At 37.7% G+C, this 22075-nt stretch overlaps 1 protein-coding gene across 2 annotated transcripts in view; it reads left to right on the plus strand.

Annotated features, from left to right (window-relative positions):
* The window catches only part of LOC149816928 (protein HIRA-like), a 29300-nt gene extending 10319 nt beyond the window's left edge, over window positions 1-18981 (plus strand). For both annotated transcript variants that reach the window (XM_089987715.1, XM_089987716.1), the window contains 2 exons: window positions 18133-18247; window positions 18509-18981. In XM_089987715.1, the coding sequence (XP_089843841.1) occupies window positions 18133-18247; window positions 18509-18682 (289 nt within the window). In that variant the 3' untranslated portion in view covers window positions 18683-18981. The remainder of the gene's footprint in view (window positions 1-18132; window positions 18248-18508) is intronic.
* Window positions 18982-22075: the final 3094 nt, after the last annotated feature.

A 22075-nucleotide genomic window follows, 5' to 3' on the forward strand; every position in this document is an offset into this window, starting at 1 on the left:
ATTGTCTATCTTATCAAGAGAAGGTCGTTTTGCTGTTTCTCTCCAATAGAATGAGATAGAGGAACAGTTCATTATGACACATCTTAATCAGTGTTATGATCCCTTATTCTTGGCACCCAATGTGTTTTTATTTGATTTGAAAAAAAGAATGAGATTATGCCTCCACTGTATGGGATTGATGAATAATCTTATAGCATATTGTCCGGAGGGTCTCTTGGCTTTAGTTCTCATGCTCTTTTTTCTTGATATGATTGTAATGAAACAAGCATGCACAAATACAATGCCAACAAAGTGCTACACAAGTGCACAAATATAATATGGTTTCTAGTGGATTGATAACAATCTCATAAAAGAGATACACAAAAATATGAAACCCACAAGATCACAAAATCATAAAGCTTACAAGAGCATAACAAAAAAAGATATTGTATTAATACCCATCAAATGCTTTTGTAAAGCATACAAATACAAGGGGAGGTGAGTCTCTATTTATAGAGCCTCACGTTACATAAAGGGAGTCGTTGGACTGCCTCCAACGGTCATATTTATGACCATTGGGGGCAGTCCAATGACTAGTTGGACTGACCTCCCAACAGTCATATTGACTTTAACAATAAAAAAATAAAAAAAAAATAAAAGAAAAGACTTTTCAGTCCCTAATGAACTGTACTAAAATACATTATATGAAATGGCCAGAATGCCCTTGATATATTTCTATTTATAAATATACGTATGTATATCAATGAATATGTACACAATATTTTAACACTTCCCCTCAAACTTACAGTGAAATTACCAAAAGTTTGCTAAGAAGATAAAAAAAATCTTGGTAGAGGAAGAGTTTTGGTGAAGAAGTCTGCAAATTGAAACTCGGACTGAACATATGGCAAAGTAATCGTTTTCTTAAAATATTCTTCGCAAACATAATGACAATCCATCTCAATATGTTTCGTTCGCTCATGAAATGTGTGATTGCTGGCTATATATATGGCACTTTTGTTATCACAATATAGTTTTGAAGGTTCTGAAACATCAACACCCATATATGAAAGTAATGATCTTATCCACACGACTTTAGTGGTTGTTGTAGTCATTACCCTGTACTCAGCTTTCGTGAAAAATAAACACTTTCGGTTATTAGGATCTCCTTCCCAGTCAGAATCAGTATAAGCAATAAGGTTTAAAGATGATGATGATGATAAGAATAAAACTTTAAATATAGTTTTTTTGATGTATCAAACTATTCTTAATACTACGCTCATGTGAACCGATGTGGGCGCATGTTGAAACTAACTTGCAGTGTGTACTGCATGCATAATGTATGGCCTGGTGTAAGGAAATAGAACTTCAAAAGCAACTCCAAAGACAAGCTCACAAAGGATCTCTTAATGAACACGAGTTCATTCAATATACTCACAAGAACCACAAAAAATACTCAAAAGAGTATATACACCAAGAAGGAAAAGAGGATAAATATATCACTCATGTGGGGAAAACCCACTCCAAAAAGAATACATAATGCATGGGGTATGGCCCCATATTTATACATGAAAGGAAGGGGCTCGAAAGAGCTGTTGGACCCTCCAACAACTCTATTAGAGCCGTTGGAGAGTCCAACAACTCTTATATGCTTTTGCTTTTTGACTTAGTCAAAAAGCAAAAGTCTGAAGGATGTCCAAAATTATTTGTTTTTTGCTTTTTGACTTGGTCAAAAAGCATAAGCTTATACTAGTCCAAAAACCAAAAAAATAAAACTAACTAATTGTCCTAATGTAACTAAACTAGAAAACAAAGAAAAGATTACATATGATAGGATATTTACATATGAGATTGTCTATGAGATTACAACTTTTAACACTCCCCCTCAAACTTACGGTTGAACAACCGAAAGTTTGTTCAAAAGAAAGTGAAATCGTGGAGCAGTAAGAGGTTTGATAAAGAAGTTCGCCAGTTGATATTCAGAGGAAACATATGGAAGCTCAATGGTGCCTTGTAGAAATTCCTCACGCACGTAGTGGCAGTCCATTTCGATATGCTTTGTCCGTTCATGAAATGTCCGATTGCTGGCAATGTAAATTGAATTTTTATTGTTACAACATAACTGTGATGCTTTTGTACTCTCAACACTCATATCTTGAAGCAGTAGCTTCAACTAGACTACTTCCATGGTGGTTGTAGCTATGACTCTGTACTCGGCTTCTGTTGATGAAAGAGAGACTTTCTATTGCTTCTTGCATCTCTCCCCGATCTGCATCAGTATAAGCAGTTAGTTCTAATGAGAAAGAAACAAAAAAAAAAGTCCTCTACAAATAGAGGTTTTAAGATATCTAATAATTCACAATACTGCTCCTATATGAACAGTAGTGGGTGTATGCTTTGACTTGCTGTGTGAACAACATGTGTAATGTCCGGTCGAGTGATGGAAAGGTAAGACAATGCCCCAACAAGCTGTCTGTAAGTTGGGTTCTCCATCATCCATCTTCATTTTGCTATTTACGATCTCAGGAGTGTCTACATGTTTTTCATCTGTGATTCCGGACCTGTTGATAATATCAAGAGCAAATTTTGATTGAGTTAGTAAATAACCTTTAGGAGAATATGCTACTTTAATTCCAAGAAAAAATCTTAAGAAACTCAAGTCACTCATTTCAAAATTAGTCTTGAGAATTTTTTTGATGTTGTCAACTCCCTGTTTATCACTTCCTGTGATGATCATGTCGTCCACGTAAAGTAGAAGAATAATAATACCTGCATTAGATTTCTTAATAAACAAAGCAGTGTCAGTAAGACAAAATCGAAAACCAAAAGTAAGCATAACTTGATTAAATTTATCATACCAGGCCTTTGGGGCTTGTTTATGTCCATATAAGGCCTTATGTAAACGAAGGACTTTTCCTTGAGGAATCTTGATGCCAAGGGGTGGTTCCATGTAGACTTCTTCAACTAAACTACCATTAAGAAATGCATTCTTGACATCCATTTGAAATATATGTCATTTCTTTACAGAGACAACAATTAAAGTTCTTACAATGGTCATTCTTGCTACTGGTGCGAAAGTCTCATCATAGTCTATTTCATATTCTTGGGAACACCCTTTAGCCACTAGACGAGCCTTAAATCGTTTTGGGGTGCCATCACTCTTGGTTTTGACTTTGTATAACCAGTGACATCCTATAGGTTTCTTCTCTGGTGGAATATCTTGAATAGTCCACGTGTTTGCCTTTTCTAAGGCGCTTAATTCTGCTGACATGGCTTCAACCCATTCGGGATGTTCTTTTGCAATATCATAGTTAGAAGGTTCTACGTAGAAATGTAATAAGGCGATATATGCTTGGAACTTTGGTGAAAAGGACTCATAGGATACAATTTTTTTAGGTACTTTTGACATTCTCGATGATCTTCTCGTTTCCATATGATCTTGTGCTTTAGTATATTTTTCTAGAGCACAAGGTTGCTCCAGATTACCCCGTCTAAAATATTGAATGCATTCTAGGTGAGACGATTCAGTACTTACCACATTTTGATCTTCTTGATCAACTTCTTCCTCATTTATCTTTAGAACTAGGTCCACTAGAAAAGAGTATTCATCACCTTCTGTAGAGTTTTTAATTTCAAAAAAACTTTCATTTTCTAAGAAGGATACATTTCGTGACACAGTTTTTTAGTTTTAAGATCAAGGCATCTATAGCCTTTCTGATCGCTTGCATAACCAAAAAACACACATGGAATAACACGAGGTGAGAGTTTATCATTTTTGTTGGAAAAAACAAAACATTTACAACCAAATACCCTTAGCCTTGAGTAATCTGGGCTTTGTTTGAAGAGTTTTTCAACAGGTGAAATGTTGCTTAATAAAGATGATGGCATTCTATTAATGAGATATATTGGAGTTAGAGCGGCTTCGTCCCAAAAATTTTTGGGTACTAGATGAATAATGAGTATGGTTCTTGTTGTTTCTATGATATGCCTATGCTTCCTTTCTGCTAAACCATTTTGTTGAGTATATGAACATGATTTTTAATGTGAGATTCCATGTAATTTAAGGTAATCGTTAAATTCTTTTGATAAAAATTCTCCCTGAATCAGTGCGAAAGATAGAGATATCATTCTTGAATTGATTCTTGACTAGTTTATGAAATATTTGGAAATGAAAAAATACTTCGGATTTATTTTTGAGAAAGTAAATTCAAGTATGCATTGTAAAATCATCTACAAAAATGACATAATACGAAAAATCTTCTTTGGACATAACCGGTGCAGGACCCCGTACATCTGAATGCACTAACTTAAAAGGCCGAGATGAAACAAAATTTCTTTCTTGAAAAGGTAATCTCTTCATTTTTCCCAAGATACATTCTTCACACTTGAATGTTTCAGAATTACAAAAGTTTTCTATATTTGGAAACAAATGAAGCTTGGATATGCTAGGATGACCAAGTCTCCTGTGCCATATATTTAAGTTCATTTTCTAAACAACAACAAACAACAACAACTACGCCTTCATCCCAAAACAATTGGGGTCAGCGATATGAACCAAAAAAGAAATTCATTTTGGGTCTTCCACATGAATCCTTTTCCTCCAATCATTTCTATCCAACGCCATGTCCTCGGTGAGGTTCAAAGCATTCATATCCTTTCCTATCATCTCCATCCAAGTCTTCCTAGGCCTACCCCGACCTCTTTTAACTAATATATTTTCCCATTTCTCCAACCTTCTAACTGGAGCATCATTAGGCCTTCACCGAATATGTCCAAACCACCGTAAACGATTCTCTCGCATCTTATTTTCAATGGGTGCAACACCTACCTTCTTACGTATCTCTTCGTTCCGAATCTTATCTTTTATTGTATTTCCACACATCCATCTAAGCATCCGCATCTCAGCTACACTCATTTTTTGAATATGATGTCTCTTGGCAGCCCAACATTCCGTACCATAAAGTAAAGCGGGTCTAATAGTCGTCCTATAAAACTTTCCCTTCAACCGCAATGGCATTCTACGATCGCACAGCACTCCAGTAGCACTTTTCCATTTCATCCACCCAACCTTTATCCTATGATTTACATCTCCATCAATTTCTCCATACTTTTGAATGATGGATCCCAAATATTTGAAATAATCATTCACCGGTATAACTTGCTCACCAAGCTTCACTACACTCCCATCACTACTTCGTTGCTTACTAAACCGACATTCCATATATTCAGTCTTACTCTTACTCAACTTAAAACCTCTAGCTTCCAATGTCTGTCTCCATAATTCTAACTTAGCATTAACCCCAGCTCTAGACTCATCAATCAAAACAATATCATCAGCAAACAACATACACCACGGTACATTTTCTTGAATTGATCTCGTAAGCTCATCCATCACTATCGCAAATAGGAAAGGGCTTAAAGCAGATCCTTGATGTAACCCAACCGTTATCGGAAAATTGGTTGTCACCCCTCCACAAGTGCGGACATTGGTTACTACTCCTTCATACATATCTTTAATTATACTAATGTACTTGAGAGAAACACCTTTCTTTGTCATTGTCCACCAGAGAACGTCTCTAGGTACTCTATCGTATGCCTTCTCTAAATCAATAAAAACCATATGCAAATCTTTGTTCCTCTCTCTATATCTTTCAATAAGTTGTCTAAGAAGATGTATAGCTTCCATAGTTGATCTTCCAGGCATAAAACCAAATTGATTCTCCGATATCATGACAACCTTCCTCAACCTAGACTCAATCACCCTCTCCCAAAGTTTCATAGTATGACTCATGAGTTTTATACCACGATAGTTTGTGCAATCTTGTATATCACCCTTATTCTTATATAAAGGCACCAAAGTACTCTTCCTCCACTCATTAGGCATCTTATTTGTTCGCCAAATCAAGTTAAAAAGATTTGTCAACCATTCTAAACCTTTCTCTCCCAAGCATTTTCAAGCCTCGATAGGTATACCATCTGGGCCAACTGCCCTTCTTGATTTCATTTTCTTCAAAGCCTCTGCAATTTCTTTCTTTTGAATCTTGCGCATGAAGTCACGATTTATCTCATGAAAAGGAATGGAGAAGTCTCCAAGATCTTGAGCATGACTATCATTAAATAGCTTATCAAAATAATCTTTCCATCTCTCCTTAATCTCCTCATCTTTGACTAAAACCCTTTGCGTTTCATCTTTGATACATCTAACCATACCCAAATCCTTCGATTTCCTATCTCTCATCTTTGCAAGCCTATAAATATCCTTCTCGCCTTCTATGGTATCCAACTTGTCATAAACCTCCTTATATACCTTAGCCCTCGCGTTTCGAACAACTTTTTTAGCTTCCTTCTTTGCTATCATATACTTCTCCAAATTCTCATTATCACGACTCTTACTTAGATTTCTATAACACTCTCTTTTAACCTTAATAGCTAATTTGACATCCTCGTTCCACCATGATGTATCCTTACCTAGTGGTGCACCGCCTTTAGACTCACCCAATACCTCCTTAGCTACTTTTCTCATAAACTCCGCCTGTGTAGTTATACACTGCCGGTCCCAAGCCCGGATAAAGGAGGAGGGTTGCGGTAGGCCTGTGACAGCCAGCATAAAAACTTTGTCATATCCTATGAAAAGTTCATTTTCTAAACATTAAAACAAAAAGTATTTTTGGGAATTTTCAAAAAATCTATGTAGTATAGGCTTCCTTCTCCATGACCTTCCCAAATCAGCCTTTCTGACTGACGATCCTGCACTCGACAATCACGAGATGAGAAGGAAAGGTTATATCCATGGTCACATAGTTGAGAAAGAGACAGGAGATTGAGATTTAATTTAGGAATATATCTAATTTGTGGAATATGAAATTCTTTTGAATTTTGAGAAACCTTTTCAAAATTCCCTATTGCTTCAATTTCTAGTGATGTTCCATCGGCAGTAAAAACATTTGATCCTTTTGAGTTATGACATTCAGATAATATATCAATATTTGGAGTCGTGGAAAGAAGCACCTGAATCAAGAAGCCATAGAGTTTTACCTGGATCGGAGGTGCTCACGGAGGAGGCTGCAACTCCCGTAGACGAAAATGCTCCTTTGAGTAGAGGTCCAAGTGCTTCCACCGATTGAGTGAGAGACATACTTCCAATGGAAGTTTCACTCGATTCTTGTGGTGATCCGACATATGCTATTTTTTTCTCATAGGGCCTTTTTAATTTTGGACAGTGAGTTTTCACATGTCCAGGCTCACTGCAATAGTAGCAAATGATTTTCTTTTTCTCAAAATCATCATTTCCTTTTCCGTAGTTAGGTCTATGAGTCCTTACGAAGTTTCCAGGTTTCGAAACGGCTAAATATGAGTCGTCATCGCTTTTAGCAATTCTACCTTTTAGTCTATTCTCTTCCATACGCAATTCCTTTATTGTATCTTCAATTGATGGTACTTTTTCACGATGAAGAAGAATAAACTTAGTAGATTCCAATTCCAGTCTCAATCCACTAATAAACTGAAAGAAATGCTCCGCATTGATTTGGTTTTGGCGGAGTTCAATATCATGTGGAAAATGCCACTTTGGTTCAAGAAGAGCTAATTCTTCCCATTATTCCGACAAGCCATTATAATACTCCCTAATACTCTTGTCCTCTTGAACCATATTTCTTAATTTATTTTGAAGGTTACACACATGTACAATATCTTTAAGAGAATACATTCTCTTAAGATAGTCCCATGCTTCATTTGCATGCTCAAATTTTGCTAAACTTGAGCATTTCTTTATATCAACACTCGAAATAAGCCAAGACATGATCTTGGCATGTCCCATACACCATTCTTTCCACTTTTTCTCGTAAGTGGCTATGGCCTTAACTTTTTCTACCTCCGTAAGAGGTATTTCTCTTTTCCCTTCAACCTTTGTAAGGATTAGAGTAGGTTCCTTATCGGTTCCATCTACTAATCCCCATAAACCCTTCCCCCATATAAGATACTTCATGATTGAATCCCACGTGACATAGTTGGAATCATTTAGTTTGATGGGCTTAATGGTGACATTATCATTGTCATCTATTTTACAATTTTTGGTGAAGTAGGTAAGAGTAGAAAGAGAAAAAAAAGTGAAAGGATACTCTACCACAAAAGTGAGTAAAAAAAATACTTCTCCAAGCTTTTTACACTTCCACACGATCACCCCTTTAAGGAAGATCACTTTCTTGCAAGAAACTTGTGTGGCATGCTTCCCAATGCACCAAAAAAACTTGCTTCAACCAAGCTTTGATACCATGTAAGGAAATAGAACTTCAAAAGCAACTTTGAAGACAAACTCACAAAGGATCTCTTAATAAACACAAGAGTTCATTCAATATACTCACAAGAACCACAAAAAATACTCAAAAGAGTATATACACCAAGAAGGAAAAGAGGATAAATATATCACTCATGTGGGGGAAAACCCACTCCAAAAAGAATACATAATGCATGGGGTATGGCCCCATATTTATACATGAAAGGAAGGGGCTAGAAAGAGCTGTTGGACCCTCCAATAGCTAGGGATGGCAGTGCGGCGGGGGACAAGGTCTCCACCCCCATCCCGCCTCAAGATTAGAACCTCCATCCCCGCCTCCATCCCAGCACGGGGATGGATTTTAACCTCCACCCCGCCTTCATCCCCGTTTCATGTCCTCCATCCCCGGTTCAAATGGGGATGAGGCGGGGAGGGGCGAGGCTATTGCGGGGAAAAGTGATGGGGATGGGGCGGGGCGGGGATGAGGTGGGGATCGTGGCGGGGACGGGGCGGGGCGGGGATGAGGTGGGGATCGTGGCGGGGACGGGGCGGGGCAGGGAAAAGTGTATGTCCATCCCCGCCTCCATCCTCGAACGGGGATGGATTTTAACCTTCGTCCCCGCCTCCATCCCCGTTTCATACCCTTCATCCCCTGTCCAAACAGGGTGAGGCGAGGCGGGGCCCCGCTTTCCCCCGGTCCACTGCCATCCCTACCAACAACTCTATTAGAGTCGTTAGAGAGTCCAACAGCTCTTACATGCTTTTGCTTTTTTACTTAGTCAAAAAGCAAAAGTCTAAAGGATGTCCAAAGTTATTTGCTTTTTGACTTGGTAAAAAAGCATAAGCTTATACTAGTTAAAAAACCAAAAAAATAAAACTAACTAGTTGTCCTAATATAACTAAACTAGAAAACAAATAAAAGATTACATATGATAGGATATTTACATATGAGATTGTCTATGAGATTACAACTTTTAACACCGTGTAATAGATTGGTACATTAATGATCCGATAAGTTGCCTATAAGGAGTTGGATCATCTAATAATATTCTGTCTTCAGCTCTCATTTTTGCATTTATCATTTCAGGAGTATCGACATATTTTGTTTCAGTGATTCCCTAACTCGCAACAATATCAGCTGCAAACTTGATTTGAGACAAAATGTACCCTCTTGACGAGTAGGCTACTTCAATTCCTAAAAAATATCTCAAAAAACCAAGGTCAATCATATCAAAAGATTTTTTAACCATAATTTTTATTTCTTCAATTTCCTTCTGATCATTCTCAGTGATGATCATATTATCAACATACAAAAGGAGAATGATAAGTGAGGTACCTGTAAATCTTACAAAAAGAGCAGTGTCAGTGTAATAATATTTAAATCCAAGGTTCAATACAGTACCGCTAAACCGATCATACCATGCTTTAGGGGCTTGTTTAAGCCCATATAAAGCTTTTTGAAGACGAAAAGCCGTATCATTTTCAATAGTCAAACCAGGAAGAGGATCCATGTACACTTCTTTATTTAAATTTTCATTTAAGAATGTATTCTTATCGTCTAATTGATATATAAGTCATTTTATGATGGATGCTACTGCAACTAGAGCTTAACTGTGGTCATGCGAGCTATTGGGGCAAATGTTTTCTCATAATCTACTCTATATTTCTGAGAGTATCCTTTTGTAACTAATCTTGCTTTATATCTTTTTAGGGACCCGTCACTTTTTGTTTTGATTATAAAGACCCATCTACACCCTATTGTCTTCTTTCTCTTGGGAAGATATTGAATTGCCAAGTATGAGCCTTGTGTAATGCTTATAATTCTATTTTCATAGCTTCAAACCCATTCTTTTATGTTTTTAGCTTCGTTGTAGTTAAATGGTTCATTATATGAATGGATTGCTAGATGACAAGCCCTATAGTTTGGAAAAAATGATTCATAAGAGACAAATCTATTTGGAGGCCTATATCTTCGTTCAAATTTTCTAACACTAGTTTCTTCAACATTTGTTGATTGATTATATCTTTCAAAAGCACATGGATGCTCTCCGTAAGAGATTATGAGTTGGTTTTCTTTCTTCACTTGAGTCCTTAATAAACTCAAAATTATTAATGTCATTATCATCAATAATTTCATTATTTGATTTAGGTAACAAATCAAATAAGAAGGCATACTTGAATTCTTTCTTAGTTTTTTCAAAATCAAATCCATTTTCATTTTCAAGAAAAGTAACATTTTTAGAAACATAAGGTTTATCATTTGTTTGATCACAACATCGATAGTCTTTTTTATTTTTGACATATCCAAGAAAAACACATTTTATAGCTTTAGGAGAGAGTTTGTTATATTTTTCAAGAAGCACAAAACATTTACATCCAAATACCCTTAGCCTTTTCAACAACAACAAAACAAACAAACAACAACAACAACTACGCCTTCATCCCAAAACAATTGGGGTCGGCGATATGAACCAACAAAGAAAATCATTCTGGGTCTTCCACATGAATCCTTCTCCTCCATTCATTTCTATCCAATGTCATGTCCTCGGTGAGGTTCAAAGCATTCATATCCTTTCCTATCACCTCCATCCATGTTTTCCTAAGCCTACCCCGACCTCTTTTAACTAATATATTTTCCCATTTCTCCATCCTTCTAACTGGAGCATCATTAGGCCTTCGTCGAATATGTCCAAACCACCGTAAACGATTCTCTCGCATCTTATTTTCAATGGGTGCAACACCTACCTTCTTACGTATCTCTTCGTTCCGAATCTTATCTTTTATTGTATTTCCACACATCCATCTAAGCATCCGCATCTCAGCTACACTCATTTTTTGAATATGATGTCTCTTGGCAGCCCAACATTCCGTACCATAAAGTAAAGCGGGTCTAATAGTCGTCCTATAAAACTTTCCCTTCAACCGCAATGGCATTCTACGATCGCACAGCACTCCAGTAGCACTTTTCCATTTCATCCACCCAACCTTTATCCTATGATTTACATCTCCATCAATTTCTCCATACTTTTGAATGATGGATCCCAAATATTTGAAATAATCATTCACCGGTATAACTTGCTCACCAAGCTTCACTACACTCCCATCACTACTTCGTTGCTTACTAAACCGACATTCCATATATTCAGTCTTACTCTTACTCAACTTAAAACCTCTAGCTTCCAATGTCTGTCTCCATAATTCTAACTTAGCATTAACCCCAGCTCTAGACTCATCAATCAAAACAATATCATCAGCAAACAACATACACCACGGTACATTTTCTTGAATTGATCTCGTAAGCTCATCCATCACTATCGCAAATAGGAAAGGGCTTAAAGCAGATCCTTGATGTAACCCAACCGTTATCGGAAAATTGGTTGTCACCCCTCCACAAGTGCGGACATTGGTTACTACTCCTTCATACATATCTTTAATTATACTAATGTACTTGAGAGAAACACCTTTCTTTATCATTGTCCACCAGAGAACGTCTCTAGGTACTCTATCGTATGCCTTCTCTAAATCAATAAAAACCATATGCAAATCTTTGTTCCTCTCTCTATATCTTTCAATAAGTTGTCTAAGAAGATGTATAGCTTCCATAGTTGATCTTCCAGGCATAAAACCAAATTGATTCTCCGATATCATGACAACCTTCCTCAACCTAGACTCAATCACCCTCTCCCAAAGTTTCATAGTATGACTCATGAGTTTTATACCACGATAGTTTGTGCAATCTTGTATATCACCCTTATTCTTATATAAAGGCACCAAAGTACTCTTCCTCCACTCATTAGGCATCTTATTTGTTCGCCAAATCAAGTTAAAAAGATTTGTCAACCATTCTAAACCTTTCTCTCCCAAGCATTTCCAAGCCTCGATAGGTATACCATCTGGGCCAACTGTCCTTCTTGATTTCATTTTCTTCAAAGCCTCTGCAATTTCTTTCTTTTGAATCTTGCGCATTAAGTCACGATTCATCTCATGAAAAAGAATGGAAAAGTCTCCAAGATCCTGAGCATGACTTTCATTAAATAGCTTATCAAAATAATCTTTCCATCTCTCCTTAATCTCCTAATCTTTGACTAAAACCCTTTGCGTTTCATCTTTGATACATCTAACCATACCCAGATCCCTCGATTTCCTATCTCTCATTTTTGCAATCCTATAAATATCCTTCCTCACCCTCTTTGGTATCCAACTTGTCATAAACCTCCTTATATACCTTATCCCTCGCGTTCCGAACTACTTTTTTAGCTTCCTTCTTTGCTATCATATACTTCTTCAAATTCTCATTATCACGACTTTTACTTAGATTTCTATAACACTCTCTTTTAACCTTAATAGCTAATTTGACATCCTCGTTCCACCACGATGTATCCTTACTTAGCGGTGCACCGCCTTTAGACTCACCCAATACCTCCTTAGCCACCTTTCTCATGCCACCCGCTATCTTATTCCACATAGATTCTGAATCCTCCTCGAGACACCAATCAACTTCCTTAACTACCCGCTCTACAAACATTCCTTGTTTAGCTCCTTTCAGTGCCCACCACTTAATTCTAGGATCTATCCTATGTCTATCCCTTTTGCGGCATTGTCTAATTCTAAGATCTAAAATTAAGACTCTATGTTGTGTAGCTACACTTTTTCCCGGTATAACTTTACAATCGATGCAACAACCTCTATCTCTCTTTCTAAGTAGGAAAAAATCTATCTGACTCGTATTAACCCCACTTTTAAATGTTACTAGGTGAGACTCCCTCTTCCTAAACCAAGTGTTTGCTAAGATCATATCATAGGACAAACCAAAATCTAAAATCCTTTCTCCACTATCGTTTCTTTCTTCTATACCATAGCCTCCATGGATACTCTCAAATCCATCCCTACTAATGCCTACATGCCCATTAAGGTCACCGCCGATGAAAAGTCTTTCTCCATAAGATATCCCTTGTACTACTCCATCTAAATCTTCCCAAAATTGACGCTTAGTGGAATCATCTAAACCTACTTGAGGTGCATAAACACTAATAATATTAATAATATCCGTACCTAATACTAATTTAATAAGTAAAATCCTATCACCCTTCCTACGGACCTCAACTACATTATCTATAAACTCACGACTCATAACAATCCCTACTCCATTCCTATTCCTGTTTATTCCTGTATACCAAATCTTATATCCCCATGGTTTTATCACTTTTGCTTTCTCACCTACCCATTTGGTCTCTTGTAGACATAAAATATCAATCTTTCTCCTACACATAACATCTACTAACTCTACCAACTTACCAGTTAAAGACCCTATGTTCCAAGTGGCTAACCTAATTTTATGGTCTTGGACTAACTTCTTTACCCCCACCCGTCCAACAAAGTGAGGGAACCCTTGCCTATTTGACACCACACCCGGGCGCCGGTGTGACGCGTTGCTTCCGGGCGACGACCTAGCAACCCTTGCCCATTTATCACTGCCTCCGGGCCTATAGAGTACAACGCGTCGCTCAGTAGGGAACGCCCCAACGAAATTCTCATATTGGTTCATATTCATAGGGTTTGACTAAGTTTTTATGCTGGCTGTCACAGGCCTACCGCAACCCTCCTCCTTTATCCGGGCTTGGGACCGGCAGTGTATAACTAAACAGTTATACACAGGCGGAGTTACCCTTAGCCTTTTCAAGTCGAGAGAAATTTTTAAAAGTTTTTCAATAAGAGATTTGTTTTCCAACGTTTGAGAATGCATTCTATTTATTAGATATACCGCAGTGAGGGTGGCTTCGGCCCATTTTTTTTGGATTTTTTTTTTAAATAAGTAGATTCATAGTAGTTTCAATAATGTCACAATGCTTTCTTTCAGAAATACCATTTTGTTGGGGGGTCCTAGCACAAATCTTTGATGTACAATACCATGAGTTTTTAGTTATAATTGAAATTTATTTGATGTACAATACCATGACTCTCTCCCTGAGTCAGAGTGGAAGACTTTAATATTTGTTTAAATTGATTTTTAACAAGATTATGAAAGTTTTTAAAACACGAAAAGACTTCGGATTTGAGTTTAAGGAAGTATATCCAAGTATGTCTACTAAAATAATTTATGAATGTAATATAATACGAATAACCACCTTTTGACATAACAGGAGCGAGACCAATACATCCGAATGCACTAATTTAAAATTTTCATTAGATATGGAGGTTCTAGATCCAAAAGGCATCGTTTGCATTTTATCAAGTATACAATCTTTACATACAAAATTTTTATCTTTACAAAAATTTTCCAAAAATGAAAAATGCGATAATTTGGATATACTTAGGTATCCTAATCTTTTATGCTAAAGATCTAAATTAATGTCTTTGACATGATTACAAAAAAGAGTTTTTGGGTAAACATAAGGAATTCATATAGTAAAGATCTCCTCTTCTATAGCCTTTGCCCAATCAGCTTCCCTGACCAGAGATCCTGAACCCAACAAGCCTTAGATGAGAAGAATACTTTCCACCCATAATCGAAAATTTGAGAAATTGAAAAAAGATTTAAGTCTAATTTTAGAATAACTCTCACATTTGGAACAAAAAAGTTTTTTATGATATTGTTGAGGTTTCCTATACTTTTAACTTTTAAGGAAGTATCATTGGCGGTTGTTACACATGAAAAATATGAATTAGTGGAATTAGATAATAGAGATTTATTATGAGTCATGTGAAAAAAAGCTCCTGAATCCAAAATCCAAGAAGACTTACTTGGAGGAAAAGAGGAAGAGATGACAACATCGGATGTAGGATTGACTTTAAGAATTTGTGAGACGACCTCTGCTATTTGGGCAATGGTCAAATCATTAAAGTTGCTCTCTTTCTTTGATTCTTGAGGTTCTTTACTTATGGCGGCTACTTTCTTAAACTTGAGACAATCCGGTTTTATATGCCTCGGTTTCTTACAAAGATGACATGATTTTGCCTTTGTATCTTCTTCCATTATATCGTTCTCCATTAAATTTTCTTTCAAAGTGAGGTGGTTTATATGTTTTTACAAAATTTTTGGGTCTTGATATAGCAAGAACCTCATCATTAGACTTGTGCATTCCAAGTCTTGTTTCCTCTTGACAAATTTGAGCAAGAACCTCACTTGTAGAAAGAGTCGAAATCTTATAAAGCAAGGACCTAAGTTGCTCAAATTTCAGCAGTTGACCATAAAGAAAAGAAAAAAGATTTTCTCTTTCTAGTAGCAATCTTCTCATTTTAATAGCCGAACCTTTCTATTTTAGTTTTAATATGGCTAGTTCATCCCAAATAGGAGATAAAATACCATAAAAGTCTTACACTTTTATCTCCTTTGGTATTACTCACCTTGCCTTGAAGATAATATAGCCTAGTCATGTCTTTTGGATGAAGGTACTCTTTAGAAAAAACTATGCATCACATGCCCTTTTAAACTTGATGATGTTGGCGATTTTGAACTCCATGGTATTCCTGAACTATGAGAGAATTTGAGCTTTGCTACCTTTTCAATCCTCCGACTTGTTTTGATATTCTTACAAAGCTTTTTCTTTTTCTTCTTCGGATAGAGCTTTGACTTGATGTCCTTCTCTTCTCATCAATTTGAGTTGATGTTCATTAGTGGTTCCACTAACAAAACCCCATAGCTTTTTACCTTTGATGTGATTCTCTATAGCGATTGCCCACATTAAATAGTTGTTTTTATTGTGCTTGTAGGAAATGACAGAGGCAAAATCTCTTTCTCCCATAATGATTTTTTTTTTGTAGAAGGATTGGATGGGGACTAAAGATCAACGAGCACCACCACAAGTAGGATAATCCCAAAATAACTTTCACTACTTCAAGAGCCAAGCTCTCATACCATGTAATGAAACAAGAGTGCACAAATACAATGCCAATAAAGGGCTACACAAGTGCACAAATATAATATGGTCTCTAATGGACCGATACCAATCTCATAAAAGAGATACATAAAAATATGAAACCCACAAGATCACAAAAGCATAAAGCTTACAAGAGCATAACAAAAAAAGATATTATATTAATACCCATCAAATGCTTTTGTAAAGCATACAAATACAAGGGGAGGTGTAGAGCCTCACATTACATAAAGGGAGGCAGTCCAACAACGATCATATTTATGATAGTTGGGGGCAGTCCAACGACTAGTTGGACTGACCTCCCAACAGTCATATTGACTTTAACAATTAAAAATAACAAAAAAGAAATAAAAGAAAAAGACTTTTCAGTCCCTAATGGACTGTACTAAAATACATTATATGAAATGACAAGAATACCCCTGATATATGTATATTTATAAATATACGTATATCAATGAATATGTACACAGTATTTTAACAATGATATCAGTACCAACTTGGGTTTTAACCATCCATTCTACCAAACTTTCCAAGGCCCATTCATTTCTTTGTTCAGCCTTCCCTTTCAAGACCACATTTTCATTGTTTGGTCTTCCATCTCCGAGGAAATCAACCGACTGTAACTGAAGAGAAACTACAGCACAAGTGATTGGATGATTGTTCTCAAGCAACTGGCCCAGTTTTTTTTTTTTTCAGAAAGAACATAGTTAAAGCATACAAATGTTCATTATTCACAGGATGATAATGTGGTGTGATTTTGGTTTGCTTTTTGTATCATTTTATTGGGATAGTTCAGTAGACTGCAAGCTTCATCTTGGATGAGATGTCGGTGGAGGGTTGCATTGGCTTATGCTCATTTCTTATGTTGCATAGACACAGAAGGGCATATGATTGGTACAAACCATAGTCACAAATATTGGTATTGGCTAGATCTCGGCGAGGTATAATATTGAGATATTATAGGTTTTCCAATAAATCTCGGGATTTAAAAATAAAACAAAAAAAATAGAAAAAATAGGAAAAAACCACTATTTTCTTCTTTCTTCCTCTATTTCCTTCCCTTCTTTCTTCCTCTATTTCCTTCCCTTCGTTCTTTCTTTCCCTTCCTCTTTTTCCTTTCCTTCCCTTCCCTTCATCCTTTTCCTTACCTTTTCTTCTTTCTTTTCTTCATTCCCTTCTCGTCTTTTCTTCATTCCCTTCTTCTCTTCCTTCATTTTTTCTTCCCCTGTCGCAATGCAGCCACCGAGACACCCTTTATGTTAAAAGTTAAAACCCTAAGGGGTCTTTTAAAAAGCTGATACCAAAAGTACCGTTTTAAAAAACTACTAATGACATATATATCTTCTAAAATCCCAAAATACCCTTACACAAACACTTTTGAAAAAACTCCCAAAATACCCCCATCGTGAACTTGGAGTCCATGATATATTTACGATATTATCGCTATAATATTGCGATATATATAAATTGCCGATATTTTCAAAATATCACGATATTTTACCTTTAATATCATTTTTCCATTTTACAGCATTAATATCACGATATTTTCAAAATATATATCTGTGACTTACAAACAGAAAACCACAAAAATTGAGTTGGCTATACTTTTTGCTGTCCTTGCCAGATTTTGTACTGTAACTTGAACCTGTATTCTACACAAGACCCACTTTATTCAAAGATGTAATTTTCATTGCTTAGACAATCCTGATATTCATATTGGTTTCTCTTGCATGTTTATTCATATTTGTTTCAACTTCATCTTTTTGGTATCAAACATCTGAACCTGTGTGGATGCAAGTAAAATGAGTGTTGTGTTGCAAAGGCCCCATGATGCCTGTGTTTGCTTTTACATAACTTGCTGGTTGAATTTTACACATCAAGCTCCTTGTTTTCTGACTCCTTGCCATTTTCATTTGTTTTTAATAAAGGGAAATTTCTCTTTTTTTAAAAGTTCGTACAATGTGGAAGACTACAATCTTTCTTGATAATTTTGTTGTTTTCCAACAGGGAAGCAGATGAGTCACGCTTGAGAGAAGTTTGTGAGACATTTCTTGGTCCTCCCACCGGCATGGTTGATTCTGCGACTTCTACTCAAAACCCTGCATGGGATCCTTTCGTGCTTGTAAGGCTTCGTGCATTGCTATTGCCTGCTTATACTATGCAACCTGTTCTCATGGACTGAAGAGACTGCATGTGGGGTCCTGTTCTCATGGACTGAAGAAACTACATGTGCACATACACGCACATGAACACATGCACACAAGCATTGACACGCACGCTTACACACCATTACACGCAATCACGAACATGGCATGTTGCAAATGTCCCAGAAATGCATATTGTACCACGTGTTTTCATGCTTTTGCTATTGTGGTACATGCAGGGAATGAAAAAGCACAAGCTCCTAAGGGAAGATATCCTTCCAGCAATGGCATCAAGCAGAAAAGTGCAGCGTCTGCTCAATGAGTTCATGGATCTGCTTTCCGAGTATGAAAACAATGCCAATGAAACAAATACCGACCAGGGGGATTCTACACCTCCTAAAAGTGATACTTGATCATGGCCTTTACAGGAATTATGCAGGCCCTCACATTTGATTGTTAGGCAGTGTGTATGATAGCCGTGCGGAGGTAGCAGTACTTGGGAATCTGCACTTAGATCTCAGTTTGTGTAATTGTACAGTGCTAACGCCCATCTTCATTCTCATCCTTCATGTCACATAGCATCGTGCTTAGGGCCTTTTTTGTGTTGCACCTCTGTTGTTTTTGTATTTGTTTAATCTCAATGAAATTGTATAAGCAAGTCTTGGTGCTTCCTGTCTTATCATAAACAAGTTTCTTGGTGCTTCCTGTCTTATCATGAACAAGTTTCTTGGTGCTTTATTTGATCTCCATGCGTTACAGAGGATGGAGGTGGCAGCACTTTGAGCCGCCTCGGTTTCCAGGCACATATTGCTTATGAACAAATCTTAGACGTGGAAGGAAAGCAAAGAACCTTATCAGGGTTTCACATGCTATGAATCCTCTTGAAAGAGAGGGCGCCTTCTCAATCTCAGATAGATATTGTTGTCTGGTAAATCAGATATAGATAACCAGGGTCCTGATCTGATCAGCGTAGTCATAAGTTTCGGCAAGATTTTCAAACTCTTATGAAAAAAACGTGAAATATGTATTTCCCGTATCTTGTATAAAATGTGATTAAAAAAAAAAAGGAAACATCAGAACTTATATTCGTGTGTTTTTCATGAATATTTCAATAAAATGCGAAAAAAATGATTTAACTACAAAAGTTTGAACAACCCCAATTTTAATTTCAGGGCCTTTTCAAGAGAGATAAGGCCATTTTTCATGCCTGGTTGATATGGGTTTATTCACATTTGACGGACCCGTATGTATTTGAAATAAATGAAACAACTCATTACCTATTGACCGGTGTTTCCTTTCTACTCATTTCCTCAAAAGCATAATGAGAAATCAAGGGTGGTGTTGCAACAAGCAACGCCTCCAGATTCAGGCAAGTCTCTCTCTCTCGAGCCCGAAAAGTGTGGGGGTTCTGTTGAAATGCAGGAACCCAAAAGTGGAGGGAGATTTCACAGGATATTGTTTCTGAGAACTCGGTGAAATTTTGCAGGATATGTGGGTCAATAACTTATTCGACAACCAACGGGGGGCTCCGCGTGGTTGGTACACGTTTCCTTGTGGTGGGACGTTGCAGGCTCAAAACCCAGTGGTACGTTGAATAGTAACTGGTCGGGGTCTACCTAACCCCAGCTTGCCTTTCAAAAAAAAAACCTATTCGTCAAATAGATGCAGGAACAGGCCAAGTCTCCAGTCCAACAAAGTGAGGAAGAGCATGATGGATGGGCACAAGTCAGGCTGACTAAGAGGAATAGGAAGAAAAACCCAGTGACTAGAGAGAAGAAACCAACAAATCGGTTTGATCTCTTACAGTTGCAATTGGAAGAGGAAGGAAACTATGCCTCTGCAGACCAGAATGTAGGAGGATCTGATCTAAAGGGGGAGATCCCTCCTGCAGATGCGCCATTTCCCAGACAAGGAGATTCTAGTGAGTCAGGACCAGGGATGCTGTAAATCGAGAACTCAGCGCAAAGGCAGGAGGTAGGTCGTTTTGGAGCAAGCACCTTCAGCAACGATGAAGGCAGCCATGGCAGGTCAGGAAGGGAGGCCGCGTCGTGTCTCCAGTGAGAGCTGGTACGAAGCAGACACGAGCAAGGCAGGAAATCAAAAGGTGACCACGTATCCAATCAGTGGCCGGAAAGCTTTCAGAATCCCTAAAATACAGTGAAGTCACATCAAGACCCAGAGAAATCATGGTCCCCTCCAGGTTCCGGTAAAGGTAAGCATCTGCCCTTGGATGCCAACCAAACCAGATCCTCTATCCCAGCTAACCAAATCACCCTAGTTAAAACCCTCCATCAACGAACCTTTGAACCCAAGTCATCCCTGTCCTGAACACGGATCCCATCATTTGAAATAGGATGGGATCCACCGTACATTTAATCCTAACCATCCAATCATGGATCCAATCATTTCTATTGATTGGATGGCTAGGATTAAATGTGTGATGAAATCCGTCCTATTTCAAATTATGGGATCCGTGTTCTCCCTGTCCCACCTCACCATATAGATTTTAATATCCTGAGGGACTTTAGCTTCTGGTCACCTTCCTCCAAACCGACTCCTGTAAGCCCCAACCTTGGTCAATATCCAAATCCTAACTAGAGCCCATTTAGTTTCTCTTGGGATCCGGACCACAAATGTAACCTCGAACCTAAAAGGAACGGTACATTTGAAGGTGAGAAAGATGTAGAAAAAGTAATACCAAGTAAAAAAATTTCATACGATTTTTTTTTTTACTCTTTCACATGAAAGAATTTCTCAAACAGTTTTTGATAGAAAATATTTCTTGAAAGAGAAAAGCTAAAAAATGTTTCCTATCAAGATAAAACGATGAGGTCCACTTCTCACCACCCATCTCACCACCATCCATCTCACCCACCTCCTGAAAAACCTTCATCACCGCCCACCATCTGAGAAATATGATGCATATACGCCCGCCTCAACCACCGTTGCCACTATGATTTTCCAATTTCCACCACGATCATCACTACAATCCATCTAACCACCACCCAGCTCTCGAAAAATCGAGTTCTCTCTAATTTTTTATTTTATTTTTCTCATGATACACAAATAAGTAAACAAAAAAAATCATTTTTTAAAAATTATCATATCGAAGCATAACCAAGACAAAATTTTCTTTCCCTATGTGAGTTTCAAAGGTGCCCTAAGAGGGTAAGAGGAGCCCCCTAAACAGAAGATTCTCCGAGACATTTCAAATATTATCGAGCCTAACGAGGGAATGGTAGCCAGAGAAAAGCGGAGGGAGAATAAGATAGAGATGAGCAAAGCCTCATCTTTGGTGGACCTTAGGATGGAGATTGCCAAGCTGATTGAAGGCGCAGAGGACACCGAGGTCCAGACTACCAATCCCCAAATTTTCCCCATGAAGATACTTGAATGGATCATTAGGGGGCTGGGTGTGTAGAGGTGTTGAGAAGCCAGAGAATTGACATCGCCTTGCTCTTTGAAACGAAGGTGGATGAGGATGCGATTTCCAGGTTGGAGAGAGCCTTTCCCAACTTCTGCATAGCCAGGAATTTTGCAGCTATTATAGAATTTTATGTTTATGGAATAAAAACAGTGTTGAAATTGCGTGCGTCTTGGACCAGATGATGACCACAACGGGGAGCAACACGCAACAAATTGATAAGGAGAAGATTGTTGTGGAGCAATCTAAAACAATACCTGAAGGACACGCCATGGATGATGATAGGGGATAGGAACAACACTACCCGTACATAGGGCCAAGACTACCCGGCCTGCCATGGGCCGGCCCATGATTTTAGGTCCGGGCTCGTTAGGTACCGGGC

This window comes from Nuphar pumila, chromosome 14 (assembly GCF_984573655.1).
Source record: "Nuphar pumila chromosome 14, dmNupPumi1.hap1.1, whole genome shotgun sequence".
Taxonomy (NCBI): Eukaryota; Viridiplantae; Streptophyta; class Magnoliopsida; order Nymphaeales; family Nymphaeaceae; genus Nuphar; species Nuphar pumila.